The sequence below is a fragment of the Sporothrix brasiliensis genome (genome assembly GCF_000820605.1).
Source record: "Sporothrix brasiliensis 5110 chromosome Unknown Cont20, whole genome shotgun sequence".
Taxonomy (NCBI): domain Eukaryota; kingdom Fungi; phylum Ascomycota; class Sordariomycetes; order Ophiostomatales; family Ophiostomataceae; genus Sporothrix; species Sporothrix brasiliensis.
This window is the reverse complement of record NW_024467139.1, coordinates 952,256-969,751: the sequence shown is the minus strand read 5'-3', so window position 1 is coordinate 969,751 and position 17,496 is coordinate 952,256. Positions and strand designations below refer to the sequence as shown.

General features: G+C 60.0%; 5 protein-coding genes across 5 annotated transcripts; 4 read left to right on the top strand and 1 right to left on the bottom strand.

Annotated features, from left to right (window-relative positions):
• Positions 1-1,420: 1,420 nt before the first annotated feature.
• SPBR_07095 (peptide-N4-(N-acetyl-beta-glucosaminyl)asparagine amidase) lies at positions 1,421-3,027 on the top strand (the record flags this gene model as incomplete). Its single annotated transcript, XM_040765349.1, has 2 exons — positions 1,421-2,037; positions 2,133-3,027. 2 exons carry the CDS (start codon positions 1,421-1,423, stop codon positions 3,025-3,027), a joined length of 1,512 nt encoding a protein of 503 aa, XP_040616256.1.
• Positions 3,028-4,745: 1,718 nt separating this feature from the next.
• Positions 4,746-6,095, top strand: SPBR_07291 (uncharacterized protein; the record flags this gene model as incomplete). Its single annotated transcript, XM_040765545.1, has 1 exon — positions 4,746-6,095. The coding sequence occupies one exon, from the start codon at positions 4,746-4,748 to the stop codon at positions 6,093-6,095; it is 1,350 nt and encodes a 449-aa protein (XP_040616255.1).
• A 685-nt stretch (positions 6,096-6,780) lies between these two features.
• On the top strand, positions 6,781-10,263 carry SPBR_06460 (N-acetyltransferase 10; the record flags this gene model as incomplete). Its single annotated transcript, XM_040764716.1, has 1 exon — positions 6,781-10,263. One exon carries the CDS (start codon positions 6,781-6,783, stop codon positions 10,261-10,263), a length of 3,483 nt encoding a protein of 1,160 aa, XP_040616254.1.
• A 967-nt stretch (positions 10,264-11,230) lies between these two features.
• SPBR_07251 (uncharacterized protein) lies at positions 11,231-12,626 on the top strand (the record flags this gene model as incomplete). The annotated part of the gene is made up of 2 exons (XM_040765505.1): positions 11,231-11,606; positions 11,707-12,626. The coding sequence occupies 2 exons, from the start codon at positions 11,231-11,233 to the stop codon at positions 12,624-12,626; spliced, it is 1,296 nt and encodes a 431-aa protein (XP_040616253.1).
• A 325-nt stretch (positions 12,627-12,951) lies between these two features.
• SPBR_06505 (alpha-glucosidase) lies at positions 12,952-16,137 on the bottom strand (the record flags this gene model as incomplete). The annotated part of the gene is made up of 1 exon (XM_040764761.1): positions 12,952-16,137. One exon carries the CDS (start codon positions 16,135-16,137, stop codon positions 12,952-12,954), a length of 3,186 nt encoding a protein of 1,061 aa, XP_040616252.1.
• Between the last annotated feature and the right edge of the window lie 1,359 nt (positions 16,138-17,496).

The window sequence follows — 17,496 nt, the reverse complement described above, 5'->3', positions numbered from 1 at the left end:
GGCTGCTTTTTCCGGCCGCCTACGCCTTCGGAAGGCAGCAGACAAAAAGACAACCCTACCAAAAAGGCAAGACTGACGACAGCGCTAGGTAGTCATCGACGGTACCAAGCTGCACTTTGTACGCTTCTTTCCCATCATTGCCTGCCTCTCGGTCTCTCCTTCCTTTCCCCCATCTCGAACTTCCATTCGTATTCCTTCCGCTTCTTTGCGCCCACAGACGACTCGGCCTTGACCCCAGGCGACAAACTCTTTCTCATACCCTCTCTCTTCTCTCCCTACACCCAACCCGCATTTCCCTCTTCCTCTTCGTCCATATTCTTTCTCATCCACGCCTTGTAATTCGACTCCACCGCTCCGCGTCTACCATCTGCCGACGTCCCAGTCTCGACGCTTCGCCTCTTCTCTTCGGCTTTTCTCGTTTCCATTTACTTCTCCTTCGTCCGCTGCTCTCTCCCCGGAACAACTCGACTCGATCTTGGCTTGAACAACTCTGCTGCACGACGGCGTGGAGGAGGAACGACGACGAATTGCGACCTGCGAATGGCAACTCAAATCCTGTAGAGGTGCACGACATTGACGACCGCAGGGAATCACGGCATCCACTGGCGGCGACGACATTTCGACGGTCCAAGACACAACAACGGCTACCTGGAGTACTTCAGCCCCAGCTTGGATATCTCATACTGCCTCCGTTCTTCACGGCGTCCGCTCGTTTTGGATTTCTTGCAGCCCGTTGCCGGTTTAGTCTTTCTTGTTTGAGGCATAGCGATCGCGTCTTCTTCGACTTCGGTAGAGAACGAGACGAATTTACGACATAGATGCAACCATATATACAGACCGAACGACGACGTTGAACTGAACGAAATCAAATCCCACGAGACGACGACCACCTCTCATATCTGAGCAACGCTCCACTCGATCGTGGGTCACGGATCACGGATCACGGTTCACGGATCACGGAATCACGCATCCTTGCGCTACCCACGCAATCATTGCATCTGCGTGTGCACACCTTGTCCCATTGGCTTGCGGACGAGTAGTGGCTGCATCATCTGCCTCTGCGCTGAATCGACCAACCGTTACCACGCATCGACCGCGATAGACGACGGAAACACAAATTGCCAACCACGACATAGCAGCGGGCAATTGCTCAGCATATCCCTCTTGCCTTGTGTAACAACTCTTTCGACACACAAAATCGCCTCCAGCCTCCTTCCGGCACCACATACGCACATCGTATCATCAGGCACCACCAGAAGAGAGCCGCGCGTTGTCTGCCTTTTGCTGACTTTTCTCTCCGCCTGGCTCGTTGCTCTTCCCGACCCTGATTGACTTCCCATAGTCGACAGGCAGCAGCCGGGTCCATTTTGTTTCTCTTTCCTCTCAACACCCAAACACACACACACGCGCGCGCGCCATCATGGCATCTGGCCAAACACGCACGCCTGCGGGCGTCGACGATGATTTCGGTGAGGAATGGGCTCACGACCTCCGCCTGCGGTTCGAGCAGTTGCTACGCACCCGTCGGTTAAACCACCTGACAGAAGCACGGTCACGTCGCGGCGATTCGCCGTCACCACGCGAGGCCGCCTCCTCCAACAACCTACGTGCGCTCTCCGCAGACCCCTCGTCCCCCGGCCGGCCATCGACCTCGCACGGCGGCGATCGCTTTGCCTCACCCATGGCACACGGCAACGGTGACAGTTTTGCGTCGTCTTCCTCCGCCTCGTCTTCCTCTACTGTTGCCCCGCCCACACCGCCATCCTACTCCTCATTACGCAACCTGCCGATGATCCCGCGCCCACCAAACGACCGCGAACAACAGTTTCGAAGCCTTCTTGTCACACTGTCCACGACACCATTAAAATACGAGAATCCGGGCCTGCTCGACGAGGCGCTGCAGGTGATCCCGCTTGACCGGATATACAGCGAGGCCGACGAAGAGTCCCAAGTCTTCCGTGCCGAAGCCGAGAGTATGGGTGACGGCCGTCAACCTGTGTGGGGTTACCAGGACTGTGTTGTTCGTGCTCTGTTAAGGTATGATCACCCCCGGCCCTTGTCGGTCAAGCCGCCTGCTTTTCGTCGACCGTTGCCTATTTTTATTTTGCCAATACTGACTGACCTCCCTCCAGATGGTTTAAGCGGTCCTTCTTTTCCTGGGTCAACAACCCGCCATGTCCCGTCTGCTTCTCTCTCACCGTTGGCCAAGGCAATACACGGCCCACCCCCGAGGAGAGCGCATGCGGTGCCTTGCTTGTCGAATTGTACCGTTGTTCCAACCATGCATGCGGCGCCTACGAGCGCTTTCCGCGGTATAGTGACGTCTGGCGGCTGCTGCAGACGCGCCGGGGTCGCTGTGGCGAGTGGGCCAACTGCTTCAGCATGTTGTGCCGTGCCGTCGGCGCCCGCGTGCGGTGGGTGTGGAATGCGGAGGACCACGTGTGGACGGAGGTGTACTCCGCGCACCAGAAGCGCTGGGTCCACGTGGACGCATGCGAAGAGTCCTGGGACAACCCACGGCTGTACACGGAGGGCTGGGGCAAGAAGATGTCGTACTGCATCGCCTTTTCGATCGACGGCGCCACCGACGTCACCCGGCGCTACGTCCGCAAGAGCGAGTTCTCGCTGGAGCGGACAAAGTGCCCCGAGGCCGTTCTGCTCTACATCATGGCCGAGATCAAGAACCTGCGCCGCACCAACATGAGCAAAGAGGAGCGGTTCCGGTTGGAGAAGGAAGACTCGGCCGAGGACCGCCAACTGCGCCAATACGTCGTCAACTCGATCGCCCAGGCCGTCACGCGTCTGGTGCCCGGCTCCGTTGCCGGCCCCAGTGGCACCAGCGGCCAGGGTCGCCCTACAAGCAGCTCGGACGACACCAAGCTGCCTGCTGAGGTCCACGGCCGCCAAAGCGGCAACGCCGAGTGGGTCGCTGCCCGTGGCGAAGCCGGTCGTCGGCAACAGCAGCAGAACCCGCAGCAGCAGCCACCGCACAATCCCCAGGACCCCTCGCACCGTGGCTTCCCGTGATCGACAAGGTCGGCATCGTCGAACCCACCACACGCGCGGCATGGACCACGCATCTATTCCTGCGATCGCTTATCTGGCTTGGCTTGCGGTGCGGCGTGAACTGGCCAGTCAGCCATTTTGGCCTGTATATATACCGCAGCCAAGCTGAGCCAAGCCGAGCCAAGCCAAGCCAAGCCAAGGCGGATACGGCTTATTGTTTTGGACGCAGAGTCCTGCACATAGCCGCACACTCTCTTCGACCCCGCGACCAGGTCACAGGTCTCCAATATTCGTCATACTTTTGGATATTGGTCACATGCCAGACTCGGACAGGTCACTGCGACTGCCCGTTTTATATATTACCTGACGCCGAGCGATGCCACGAGCGTCCTCTTTCTGTATCTCTTAATCAACCAGCTAGAATCTTCATGCTGCTGGCGTTGGACGACATGACAACTGTTCATTTGTTTCGACCTTTTCGGAATAAAGCAAGTTCTTTTCTCATTTGTGCCACTGTATTTTTTTATGCTCTTCTTTTGTCATACATTGTCTCTTGTCCCTTGTATTTTGTTTTTCGTTACTTCGTCTCTGTCTTTTCTTTACAAACAGGGGAATGCAACCGGCGCATAGCATTGGAGGACATATTATATACATCTATGTGCGAGAGCTTTTGTTATTTAGGGAAGGCCCTCTTTGGCGGCATTTTTCATGACAGGAACGGGACTTTATGGGAACCGGGACACGGTGAGGCATTCTGGACTTCTCATAGGAGGTTTTTAATTTCGTATCTTATCAGTATACCACAATACCGGTCACTTTGGGCGTGATTGTACAACGTACGTGAGACCTGCAATACTGCGACGAACTTGTTTCAAGCAACGGGGTCATGTACGTCCTGGTATTCGTCTACAGACAGTGGCACTCGGCCCAACGGCCGGCCGCTGTCGTCGTGGTGATGCAAACGGTCATTGTGTGGCTGCCCATCGGTTGGTCATCGATGGTGTACTGGCGATCGCCCTTGCCTTGCTCGTCGCCTCGACAGCTTATCGTTGGTGGCATGTAAACCACTCAGGGACGGCGGTCACCTGCCATTGGTGGGCCGCATTGCGCCACCTCCAAAGTCGCCCCTTCCGTCCCTGCTTTTCCCCTACCCGCGCTCCTGCCCAAGACATATTAGCCGCCGCCAGCAACTGCACCTTTTGTTTTACAGGCCAATTTGGAGTGCCTCAGGCGATGGTAAACCTGGCAATACAGCCTATACCCGCCGAGTGTGGCGCCCGCTCCATTGCCGACATCCCCTAACGCTCCCAAAATCACCACCAAACAGGCCCCCAAAGCCTGAAGAACCCCACGGAAGGTGCCAAAAAGCCCGCAAAAGTGCGTGGACAGGCTACAACCACAGCAAAGAGAAACAGCGACCGCAAAAACTAGTCATCCACATACCGACTTTTCTCACTCCGCCTGTTTTTCTCGGCTTTTCCTCCTCTTTCCATCCTCCGTCTGCCGGACGCCTGACCACCACCACCTCACTCCAACGTCCTACCCCCGTCACTTTCCCCTCTCCGATCGTTCTGAGATCTGAAACGGGTATTGGTGATTTCGCGAGTCGGCCTGGGACTCTCTTTTCTTTTCGTCTTCCCCGTTCTCACCGTCGATCCCTGTTCCTCCCTATCATCGGCTCATCTTCCTCCTCGTCCTCGTCCTCATCCGCCGCCGCCGCCGCCGCGTCACCACCCACCATGTTTCCCTCGGTTCGCCGTGTGGTGGCGTCATCCTCCGCTGCACCACCGGCGGCCGCTGCCCTCGTGCGGTCCGGCCACTGGTCAGCACCATCGACAGCAGCCTCGATCGGCCAGATCCAGCCCGGCCAGACAATACACCCGAGCCGCAGCCTGACGCCGCAGCAGTCGCAGCAGCGTCGTTACTCGTCGTCGAAGCCTTCCAGCCCAGACAATGGCTCCAAAGCCCTTCCGGGGGTGCCGTCCACGCCCTCGAACTCGTCCTCTTCTTCCTCCTCGTCCTCGTCGAGCTCCTCCTCCTCCTCGTTCAAGCGCAAACGCAAGGCCAAGCAGGACGCCTCTCGCGCATCGGTGCAAAAGCTGCCCAGCGTGCCCTCGACACAGCACCTGCCAGTCGAGAGCCTCGCCCTGTCGACCTTTTTCTCGCAGCATCGCCCCATCTCCATCACCCACAGCCTGCCCAAGATCGTGTCCGAAGACGCCTTTGCGGCCATCTTTGCGCCCCGCGCCGGCGGCCGCAACAAGTCCTCCGAGGTGATCCGCACGCTGTCGCGCGCCGTCAACGATCTCGAGGGCCCCATGGCCAGCCTGTCTGTGAATGACAACACCGCCACGACAACGCAACCGGCCCAGCGTGGCTCGCGCGCCCGCCAGGCCAAGGAGCAGGCCCGGTTCGCCCGCCAGCAGCTGCAGCAGCAGCTCGAGGACGACGCGGCGGCCGCGGCGGCCGCGGCCGCCGCCAGCGGCGAGAGCAACACTGCCTCGTCGTCCTCACAGCTGGAGTTCAAGAATGCTGACGGCTCGGACGCCGGTATTTACGTGCAGCTCGACACCCTGCAGGGCCAGTTCCTGCCGTTCCAGCCGCCGCCGCCGCCTGTGCCAGAGATGGCGGAAGCCGAGGCCGAGGCCGAGGCCGAGACTGGCGCCGCCGACACTGCTTCGTCGTCGCCCCCTGGCACCATCACCTTTGAGCTGGACGGCGGCGAGCTGACGTCGACTGGCAACAGCGCCGCCCCCCTCGACGAGGATGCCGAGCCGCGCAGCACCCGTGTGTTCAAGGCCATCCTGACCATCGAGGAGCAGCTCGACGAGAACGGCGAGGTGCGCATTGTCGCCCACTCGCCCCAGATCCTTGAGGAGGGCGCCGAGGAGGCCCTGCCGCGCGGACGCGGCAGCGGCCTTGTGCGCCGGCACCGCTTGCCGTCGGCGTACCACGACGGCACGTCGGACCTGCCGCGCATGGAGGCCATTAGCGTCAGGCGCCAGAGAAAGCTGCGGATGAAGAAGAAGAAGTACAAGAAGCTGATGAAGCGCACGCGTGTGCTGCGCCGGAAGCTTGACCGCACGTAAGAATGCCGTGTGTTACGGGGAACAGTCAGACACGACCTAGTCTCTTTTCTTTTGCCTCTCCTGTCTGTATTATTTTTAGAACCATTTTCTATTTTTTATTTGCACCTTTTTCTCAAAGTCTTTCCGATTGTTCCTTTTCTTTTCTTTTTGTGCATCTGCTGTTTGCCTTGCCTTGACGTGGTTCCGCTTCTAGTCTTCTTTTGCCCTGCATCTCCTGCATCGCGCGCATGATCTCTTGCCGCATCATACACGATAGAAGGGACCTGGTGGACGTGGATGGAATATCATACATTGCATCATGAAACCAAACAAAAAACACATCTATGTACATAAATCGCCTTGACGTGTGAACGCGGCTGGCATACAGGTCGTTCTTGCCATCAAACTGTGCAAGCCTTTTGGTAGACCCACTTTTCATGGCCCAGCATTTCTGCCCCCCTTGACCGCCCGGCAGAACATCACTCTCCGCCAAAATTTCTGTAAGAAAAGAGCGACCCAGGAAAATTCAGAACAGCTGTGAGGTGAGCCTTCCTGTTTGGCCAGTGGACTTGTTGCTTCCTTCCCTGTCGACGACATCTGTTCTCAGGAGAATCCTGTCTCCTTTTCTCTTTCTCCCTTTCTCCCTCTCCCTCCCTCCCTCCCTCCTCCTTTTCTCTTCTTCCTCACAACACACCCAACAGCCACAATGTCTCGAAAAGCCGTCGACGCCCGCATCCCGACGCTCATCCGCAATGGCGTCCAGAGCAAGAAGCGCAGCATCTTCGTCGTCGTCGGCGATCGCGCAAAAGACGTAATCGTGCACCTGCACTACATCATGTCCAGCATGGATGTCGCCAGCGGAAGCTCCTCCTCGGCCGGTGTCACGCCCAGGAACAAGTCTGTCCTCTGGGCCTACAAGAAGAAGCTGCTCGACTTTACGAGCCACCGCAAGAAGCGCGAGGCCAAGATCAAGAAGGAGGTCAAGCGCGGTGTTCGCGAGGCCAACACCAACGACCCCTTTGAGCTGTTTGTGACGCTCCATGACATTCGCTATGTCTACTACAAGGAGACGGACAAGATTCTCGGCAACACCTACGGCATGTGCATCCTGCAGGACTTTGAGGCCCTGACCCCCAACATGCTGGCCCGCACCGTCGAGACCGTCGAGGGCGGCGGCCTGGTCGTGCTGCTGCTCAAGAGCATGACCAGTCTGCGCCAACTCTACACCATGACCATGGACGTCCACTCGCGCTACCGCACCGAAGCCCACACCGACGTCGTGCCGCGCTTCAACGAGCGCTTCATCCTGTCGCTCGGCGGCTGCGACGCCTGCCTCGTTATCGACGATGAGCTCAACGTGCTGCCCATATCGCAGGGCAAGGAGGTCAAGCCGCTGCCACCCCCGAGCGACGACGACGACGACGACGAGGATGGCGGTGGCGAGGGCGGCTCGCGTTCCGAAAACACGCGCAAGCTCGCCGAGCTCAAGGACTCGCTGAGCGACACCCCACCCATCGGCAGCCTTGTGCCCCTCGCCCGCACTCTCGACCAGGCCCAGGCCCTCCTGACCTTCACCGACGCCCTCGCCGAGAAGTCCCTGCAGGGCACCGTGGCGCTGACGGCCGCCCGCGGTCGCGGCAAGTCGGCCGCCATGGGTGTTGCAGTGGCTGCCGCTGTGGCGCACGGCTACGCCAACATCTTCATTACATCGCCCTCCCCCGAGAACCTCAAGACCCTCTTCGACTTTGTCTTCCGCGGCTTCGATGCCCTCGGCTACCTCGACCACGTCGACTACACCATCATCCAGTCCACCAACCCGGACCTCGCCAACAAGCCCGTTGTCCGCGTCAACATCCACCGCAACCACCGCCAGACCATCCAGTACATCCGTCCCCAGGACGCTCACGTTCTGGGCCAGGCCGAGCTGCTGGTTATTGACGAGGCCGCCGCCATCCCGCTGCCGCTTGTGCGCAAGCTCATGGGCCCGTACCTCGTCTTCATGGCGTCCACCATTAACGGGTACGAGGGTACCGGTCGTTCGCTGTCGCTCAAGCTGATCAAGCAGCTGCGTGAGCAATCGCGTGGCGGCAGCAGGCCCGCGTCCAAGGACAGCAAGACCGCCGTGGCTGACCGCTCGACGGGCCGCGCCGCCAAGGTGCAAGATCCCTTCGACTACCAGGGCGGTGGCCTCGGTGGGGCGCGGACGTTGCGTGAAATCACATTGTCGGAGCCCATCCGCTACGCCCAGGGCGACGCCGTCGAGAGCTGGCTCAACACCGTGCTGTGCCTCGACGCCAAGTTGCCGCGTGCCCAGGGCGGCAGCCCAGCGCCGTCGTCGTGCGAGCTCCTGCAGGTGAACCGCGACACCCTCTTCTCCTTCCACGCCGTGTCCGAGCGCTTCCTCCAGCAAATGGTTGCCCTCTACGTCTCCAGTCACTACAAAAACACGCCCGACGACCTGCAGCTGATGAGCGACGCCCCCGCCCACGAGCTTTTCGTGTTGGTGCCGCCCATCTCCGAGGACAGCAGCCGTCTGCCTGAGCCGCTCTGTGTTATCCAGGTGGCGCTCGAAGGCCGCATCAGCCGCGAGAGCGTGCTCAATGCCCTCAGCCGCGGTACGCGCCCTGCGGGTGACCTGATCCCCTGGCTCGTGAGCCAGCAGTTCCAGGACGACGGCTTTGCGTCGCTGTCCGGCGCACGCATTGTCCGCATCGCCACAAACCCCAACTACGTGCGCAGCGGATACGGGGCGCGCGCTTTGGAGCTGCTGTGCGACCACTACGGCGGCAAGTTTACGAACCTGTCGGAGGCGGACTTGGACATCCTCGAGAACCACGGCGCGTCTGCGACCATGAAGCGCGTGACCGACGCGGAGCTGGCGCAGACCTCGCTGCTCGAAGACGACAATGTCAAGGTGCGCGACATCCAGTCGATGCCGCCGCTGTTTTCGCGCCTGTCCGAGAGCCGGCCGCCCGCACTGGACTACGTTGGTGTCAGCTACGGCCTGACGGGCGAACTGCTCAAGTTCTGGAAGCGCGCCTCGTTTGCACCCGTGTACCTGCGCCAGACGGCCAACGAGCTGACGGGCGAGCACACGTGTGTGATGCTGCGGCCGCTCGAGTCCAGCGCCACGAGCGGCGACGCTTCGTGGCTGGGCGCCTTCTCGCGCGACTTCCACCGGCGCTACCTGTCGCTGCTGTCCTTCCAGTTCCGCGACTTTAGCTCTGTGTTTGCGCTGAGCATCAGCGAGGCCGCGCGCATTGGTGCGGCACGCTTCGCCGACCAGGACGACGCTGCCCACGGCGGCGCACCGCCGGCCCTGACCAAGGCCGAACTGGACGCGCTGCTGACGCCGTTTGACCTGAAGCGCTTGGAGTCGTATGCGAACAACATGCTCGACTACCACCTGATTCTCGACCTGGTGCCGACAGTCGCCCACCTGTACTTTACGGGCCGGCTGGGCGCGCCCAAGCTGCCGGGTGTGGCTGCGGCCGCTGCCAATGGCGAGGGGCGCAACACCAAGGCCGGTGTCGAGCTCACGGGCGTCATGCAGGGCATCCTGCTGGGCATCGGTCTGCAGCGCAAGGACATGGACACGGTGTCGGCCGACCTGACGCTGCCCGTCTCGCAGCTGATGGCCATGTTCATCAAGATTCTTCGCAAGGTCACGAGCCATTTTGCCACCATTGTCGCCGCCGCCGTCGAGGCCGAGATGCCGCGCGCAGCACGCGGTCCCCTGGGCGTGTCCCGCGCGGACGCATCGGGTGTGCACGACGACGAGGTGGTGGACGACAAGTTCAAGCCATTGTCTCTGTCGATTGCGGATGAGCTCAACGCCAAGGCCGGCAAGAAGAGCTTGGGTGTTGCAGAGGAGGAGGAGGAGGACGTGGCCAGCGACGATGAGGACGAGGAAAAGGTGCGCCGGCGCAAGCAGCGCGAGCTGATCAACGCCCTGCCCCTCGACCAGTACGAGGTCGAGGAGGGTGATGTGCCGGGCTGGGAGGAGGCCGAGCGGCAGGTGGCCGCGGCCATGCAGGACGGCGGCGGCACGAAGAAGGGCAGCAGCACGACGGTGAGCATCAAGAGCAGCAAGGCGCCGTCGTCCAAGCGGAAACCGGGCGACACGACGGTGGCAGAGGTGTACGACGAGGCCTTTGGCGAGAAGAAGAAAAAGAAGCGGCGGCATTAGGCGACACAGGCTGTCCGGGCTCGGCCGGCAGGCCGTCTGCCCACCAGGTGAACGGAGTTGATATCTTGAAACAAAAATCTGCAAGGGCATGGGCTTTGTATATATAGACACATAGGATGCGTTTTGTTTTTGTTTTGCTATTCTCCAACATTTTCTTCCCGGTTAATTGCATTCGTGTTTTTCGACGTGACATTTGCTGCGGATTTGCAGATACACTGGGCACTTTGCCTTGTTCGTTCCTGCTGTTGTGCTACCACGTAGTTCTCTCTGTCGCTCTTGCCTCGGCGATCGCGATCGGAGCAAATCAGAAAAGGGGTAAAATGCGTGCCTGCCTTTTTCTCGCAATGTGACTAGCTCTTGCCGTAAAGGGAAGCTTTTTTATTAGTGGACCAAAGTCTCCACTGTGTCCATTCTTTCTGAAATCGGCAGGCTTGTAAAGTTTAATTAGGGGGAAGGTATGCTGGAGCCACTGCAACGCGCGACTTCCGCGCCAATCCCCGGTTCGTGGTGAGCGACGGCAGGAACGCTCTCTTCGCCGTACTCTTCCTTTCCTGGACATCACGTCCTTGTTTTTGTTTTCGTTTTGTCTCTCTTTCTTCTCCCTCGTTTTCGTTGCTTTGCGTTCGTCACGTCTGTCCCTCCCTTTCGGCCTCGCCTTGTTGCTTTCCCCAGCTGCGTCGATACCAGTTCGCGCTCGCTGAGCTTTGTTGCACCACTCGTTCATTGCAGCAGCTCTGCGCATCTTGCGGGTTTCCTCCTCAGTCGCTTTTTCAAGCACGTCCCTTCGTTTTCCAGCACATCACGTACGACGTGTACGATATACCACTTGCGTCGACTTTGACGCGTCTTGTTCTTTTGCGTTTTGCGGCCTGCTTTGAAACGCGTGCCCAATCGCTGTTCTCTGTTTACACTGCATCATTCTCTACATCCGACGCTTTCTTCAACAATCGACATCTCGAACGCCAAAATGCCTTCATATCGCCGTCTTTTGGCGGCCATGCTTGCTGCGGCCAGTGCCGTCCATGCCTCTCCAGCGGCGGTCCCGGCTCCTGCTGCTGATACCACGACTGCCCCGCTGGCACCCACCAACGCCTGGGTGTCGGTCGGCAGCAACGGCACCCCTAAGACCATCACGCCCCTCCTGACGACAATCAGCGGCACGCCCACCGTGCTCTCGGCCAAGCCCACTGTCAGCGGCACGGCCACCTCCACCGAACAGCCCGAGGCCACGGCCACCAACGGCGCCGGCTCGTTCCCCGTGTGCAACAATGTCGACGGCGACCTCGCGCCGTTCTGCGCGCCGTCCAACGGCACCACCCTGAACCCGGGCATCACATACTACGGTACGTTGCGTATAATGATCTTGCAAATAAAAAAAAAACATAGACGGCAGGATACAGGAAAATATGGCTCACCTGGCAAACATGGCTAACACCCCGTCAGTCACCTGGGACCCCAGCTTTTTCTCGGCCTTGCCCAACACGACCGTCATTATTACAGGCAACTTCTTCAACGACACCACGGGCGCCATCACTACACAGGCCTTTTCGTCCAGCACCCTTGCGGCCGGCTGGTCGTTTTACGCGTGGGACGTGGAGAAGTCGCTGCTTGCCGGTGCCACCTCGGCAGGCGTCAACATTCGCATCTCGATGGCCTACCTGTCCACAGGCAACAACAGCACGCACGTTGCCGGCCCGGTCGTCACGGTGGCCAACCCGCAGCCGTACCGCCAGAAGCCGGCCGAGGCGCCGTCGGGGATGGCCCTCTACATTGGTCTGCCGTGCATTCTGGGCTTCGTTGCCCTGATGCTGATTGGCACGTGCATCTGGAACCACCGCACGCGCCGCATCGGCCTCGGCAACGTCATGGGCCGCTCGCGGTTTGGCAAGCTGGGCGAGCTCGGGCAATCCAAGGGCTATGGTGTGCGCAAGTCGAGGCGCCAGCGTGTCGGCGCCGTCAACCTGGACAGCAAGGACGCGATTGACCTGCAGAACCGCGAAGCACGCAAGAATGGCAGTGGCAGCGGCGGCAACGATGACGTCAACGACGACGGCTACGACGACTTTGGCATGTCGTGGTCCAACACCAATATTGGTGGCCGTGGGCCGTCGTCGCCCTATGCCGACGCGCCGCGTGGACCGCCCGCCGGTGGACCGCCAACGCTGACGCTTTCGGGTGACCATTGGTCGGTGCCCCAGCGGCCACGCCGCGACAGCGATCTTGGCAGCCTGGCTGGCACGCCGACGGACGAGCGGTTCGATGACGCCAACCGGCCGCGGGCCAACAACGACAGCGGCAGTACCGGCAACGCCTTCCGGGACGAGCTGCGGCGGCAGAAGCAGCAGCAGGACAATCTTCTCTGAGACATGAAAGATGTTGCTTGCATTATAGTTCGGTTCTTGAGGGACAGAAACGATAAGGAACAATGGGACCAAGCAAACGCACGTTCTCAGTTCATATTGCCTATTTTACGACCGAAATAAATATGAAATCTATTTAAAGATGAGCTGACATGCAACGGAACGACTTTGTTTAGACTAAAGCATTAGGAAGGAGTGTCCAAAACCGTGCGAACCAAGGAAAGAAACTCGAGCATAACCGTTCCGACGAAAGGAGGTCCATTAGGTGGAAAATTCGCTGCTACTCCATCTCAGCCAAAATCCTAGACTGAACGTCTTCGCCGACGCCCTATGCCCAGGACAGGTTCCACTTGCCGTCCCAGATACCTGCACTGGTGCTGTCCTGCAGGCCGGTGACCTGCAGGAGCTGCGTGCTCTTGCCGTAGGTCCACTGGGTGTTCATGAGGGCAGTGCCATTCCACGAGACGTTGGATGGCTGGCAGGCCACACCCATGATGGTGATGTTGGCCAGAGCAGGGGCGCTGCCACTGCCACTGCTGCTGCCGCTCGAGGTGTAGTTACCAGTGGACGTCGCCGTCAGCTGGCCCGACGATGCCGCAAAGTGCACCCAGGTCGTTGCGTTGGGGTGCACGCTCTCGCCGTCGTCGAGGTACAGCTTGCCCACAGCGCCGCCCTTGGCGTCTAGGGCGACCAGGAGGTTCCAATCATTGGCGCGCGATTCGGCAGTCGTCATGCCGGGCTTCTGCATGGGCAGGACGTGACCACCGCGGACAAAGACGGGGATGTGGCCAAGGGGCGCGTCGATGGTGACATTGTTGCCAGGCGCCAGCCAAGACGAATCGACGGCGGTCTGGTTGTACCAGTCGTACCAGAGCGTGTCCGAAGCCGAACCGGAAGAACCGCCGGAGCCGCCGGAGCCGCTGCTCGAACCGCCCGGGAACACGCCATTCACCGTCGTTGCGCCCTGCTCGAGACACGGTGTGACCAGCAGGGCCGGGCCCAGCATGAACTGGAGATCGGCACTGGCCAGCCAGGGCTCGGTGGGGAACTCCCAGGCCAGGGCCCGCATTACTGGGGCGCCGGTGTCGTGGGCGTCGGCAAAGAGCGTATACATGTACGGCAGCAGGCTGTAGCGGATGGCCATGGCAGTCCGCGAGGCGTCGGCGACCGCGGCCCACACATACGGCTCCTGTGAAATGGCGCTCAGGGTGTTGTGGTTGCGGTAAAAGGGGAAGAAGGCCGACAGCTGCATCCAGCGGGCGCACAGCTCCATGTCGGAGTTGCCGTTGAAACCGCAGGTGTCGACGCCGAACATGGGGACCCCAAAGACGGAGAAAGAGAGCGCCTGGGCGATGGAAAAGACCATGTAGGCCCACAAGCTGGTGTTGTCGCCGCCCCAGTGGCCAGCCCATTTGCCAGAGCCGGCAAACGTCGAGCGGCCGATGATGAAGGGCCGCTTGCCGGGGAAGACTGACAGCAGGGCATTGTAGGTGGCATTCAGAATCTGGTGGCCGTAGAGGTTGTGGGTGTCGTACTCAAGCACGCCGCCGTGGTGCGTCGCGTTGGGGCTGACGGCATGCACAGCCAAGTCGCCCTGGACGTTGTTGATGACGTAGGGCGGGTAGTTGACGTTGCGGGTGCCGGGCGTCGCCGTTGTGCGGAGATACGTGGTGCTCGTCGACGGCGAGGAGGGCGTCGAGGTGGCCGCAGCCTGCGACGACGCGACAGACGCCGCCGACGACGCCTCTGTGCTGTTGGTGATGTTGAAGCCCTCGGGAAACTGGGTGATGCGGTTGTTGGGCTCGCCGGGCAGCAGGAAGCTGGGGTGGACGGGGTTGAGCGTCAGGTTGTTGCTGCCGCAGGAGCCGACGCAAAACGACGAGACCTCGGACATGTCGATCCAGATGCCGTCAAAGGACACGTTCTTGTGCCAGTTGACGACCTCGTTGGTCCACCAGCCAAAGGCGCCGGAGCCGTTGAGCACAGCGCCGATCCAGTCGGGGAAGACGGTGTAACCCGGCCAGACCTGGCCAATGTAGAGCGAGCCGTTGGGGTTGAGCAGAAACGTGTCGGCGGCGACGCCGCGGTCGAAGACGGGGTAGGCGTCGCTCTTGTTGCTGGGATTGGGCACGTAGATGGCCGAGTCCACAATGGGGACGTAGTGCTGGCCATTGGCGTGCAGGCGGCGGAGGAAGTCGGCGCCCTCGGCATAGCCGAAGCGCGTCTGGTCGTTGTCAAAGTCGCGGTACTGGTTCATGTAGTCAATGTCGGTCCAGATGGTCTCGAGCGGGATGTCGGCGGCCTTGAAGTTGTCGACGACGCCCTGCAGGACGGTCCAGTTCTCGTAGCCCCAGCGGCTCTGGTGGTAGCCAAAGGCAAAGTACTGCTGCAGGGCAGGAAGACCGACGGTGGTCTGCTGGTAGGACTGCATGACGTCGGGGGCGGAGGGGCCGGCGTAAAAGTACAGGTCGATCTCGCCGCCGAGCGCACGCCAGGTGATGTTGGGCTCACGCAGGAGCACCTCCTGGGGATGGGCATTGCGGAGGAAGACGCCATGTGTGTAGGACTCGTACGCGGCCGGCGACGAGCTGCAACCGGCCGTGGCGTTGGCAGCGTACTTGCCGGTGGCTTTGTCAAAGTAGCGCGTATCCAGGTAGAATGGGTGGCTGCCATAAATGTTTCCGTCAATGGGGTCGCCCGCATCGGCGGCAAATAGAGTGCGCGTCAGGTTGTTGCCGAGACGGAAGCCGTGGATGACCTCGCCGAGGCCGTATAGGTTGTAGTTCTCGGGCAGGGGCGAGACAAACTCGATAAACTGGTCCTCGTACACAAGCTTCGTGCCGTTGGTCGAGAAGAGGACGTCGCCCGTGGAGATGCGGGTGAGGGTGAAGCCAAACGTGGGCGAGTTGGACCAGCTGAATGCCAGGTCCGACTGCGTCAGCGAGCCGCCGGCAGCTGCATCCCCGGAAGCTGCGCGGTGTCTCACGGCTCTCACGGCTCCGGACGACGTTGCGGCCGGCGGTGAGTAGGTCCCGGACGGCGTGGGCACCAGCACTTCGGGCAGCTCGAACCAGGAGGCATTCTGGGCGCCGATGTAGCGCGGCGCAATGTTGACACGCACACGGTCGACGGCCTGCAGCTCGAGCGTCAGCACCAGGTGCTCGACGTCGTTGCCGTACACGTGGCAGGGCTTGCCGGCGAGGTCCAGGTAGGCGGAAAAGGTAGCACCAACGCCCGAAGCGGTGGTGTTGGCATCGCGGCCGTGGCTGTCGTGGTGGTGACCACCGCTCGAGGTCACGGCCGTTGCAATGTAGCCAGGGCACACAGCCTGCGGGTCGATGGCCTCGGGGTCGTCGATCCAGGGCAGCAAGTTCTGGCCGACATCGGCTGACTCGGGGACGGTGAACTGGGCTCTGACGGCCGAGCTCGTGGCCGTGGCCGTACTACCGGAGGAGGCACAGAGGCCCGCAGCCACCCACCAAGCACCGGCCAGCACGGTGGACGTAGCGACCATGTTTGCAGTCCGCGAGGATGTTGGGCTGTGAAGCTCCTCAAAAGGACACCAAAATTCCAGGGATCGGAAGACAGTAAACACAGACGCAGTGTCTCGATCGTGTCTCAGTAGCGTTCAAGCGGAACGAGCGTGCAACAATGAGGAACGCGGCTGAGGAGACAGTAGGGGGGTTATAGGAAGAGGGCTATATAGGAGGTCAACGCGAGCTCAGGGAAGCTCAGGAAAGCTCAGGAAAGCTCAAAAGAGCTCAAAAAGCGATCAAAGAGGTCAAGACGTCATACGAGAGCTTTCCAGTTGCTGGACGCCCCGGCATTGCTAAACAAAACACCGGAAGGCGGGGCAATCGGCCCGCTTCTGTCGGTGACAGAGCCTGCAGTCGTCGTCGCCACAAAAGTGCACAAGTGCACGGCACATGGCACAAAGTGATCGATGAAGATCGACACAGGTCGAACTACGCCAGAGGTACAAACGGGCGTTCTTTGGACAGCCATCCCAACTCTGGGCACTAGGTGTTGGCAGCCGGTAATGTCGCACGACGTGTGCCGTACACGTTTCTTTGTTCGCTGCTGTTCTTTGTTGTCATTGTCGTCGTCGTCCTTGTTGTTGTTGTTGATGTTATTGTTGTCCGGCGACGGATGACGACACGTACTTTGGGGCAGGTCTGGGTGCGGCGAGATGTGGGCCAACCCCCTGCATTCTTGCCCGTTCTTCTACAACGGCAGGTGCTTCCATGTCCTTTTTGTTTTCTACTTGTTTTTAGTCCATTTGTTGTGCCTGTAGCTCTTTCCCATCACGCTTGGTCGGATGTTGCTTCGGCAAGAACGATGAGCAACGAATGGCACGGCATGGGGAAAGAGCCAGGGCTGTGAAGTGCTCCTTCCTTGACGTGGTCCTTCCATGACGAGCCGTCTCTTCTCTCGCTTTGTGGGCTTGCCGAGAAGAGGAAGGAACCAAAAAATACAAGTAAAAAAGGAAAGCGAAAATAACAGCGAAAACATGCTTATACAAAAGTGGTGATGACAGCCTACTGGGCGGCTGTTATTACATTCCAGTATTGTGGATGTACCACGACATGCGAATACACCCCGCAACCCTACGACGTTGCCCGTCGACAACCCGGGCACGTGGCATTTAATGTGCTTCTTGCCGTGTCTCACAAGTCATCGCAACGGATGAGACGTAAATCTCATCTGAGATGGGTTTTTGAGCCGCGTGGCATAAAAGAAGCAAATATGACGGGCAAAAGTCATGTCTGTGATGGTCTTGAGGATGTCGACGGCCCTGGAACCCAAAGACTCGTCCGACTGTGTTTGGCAGATCGCCGGAGAGAGCAATGCAGCAATAACAGGCGCTTCTTTT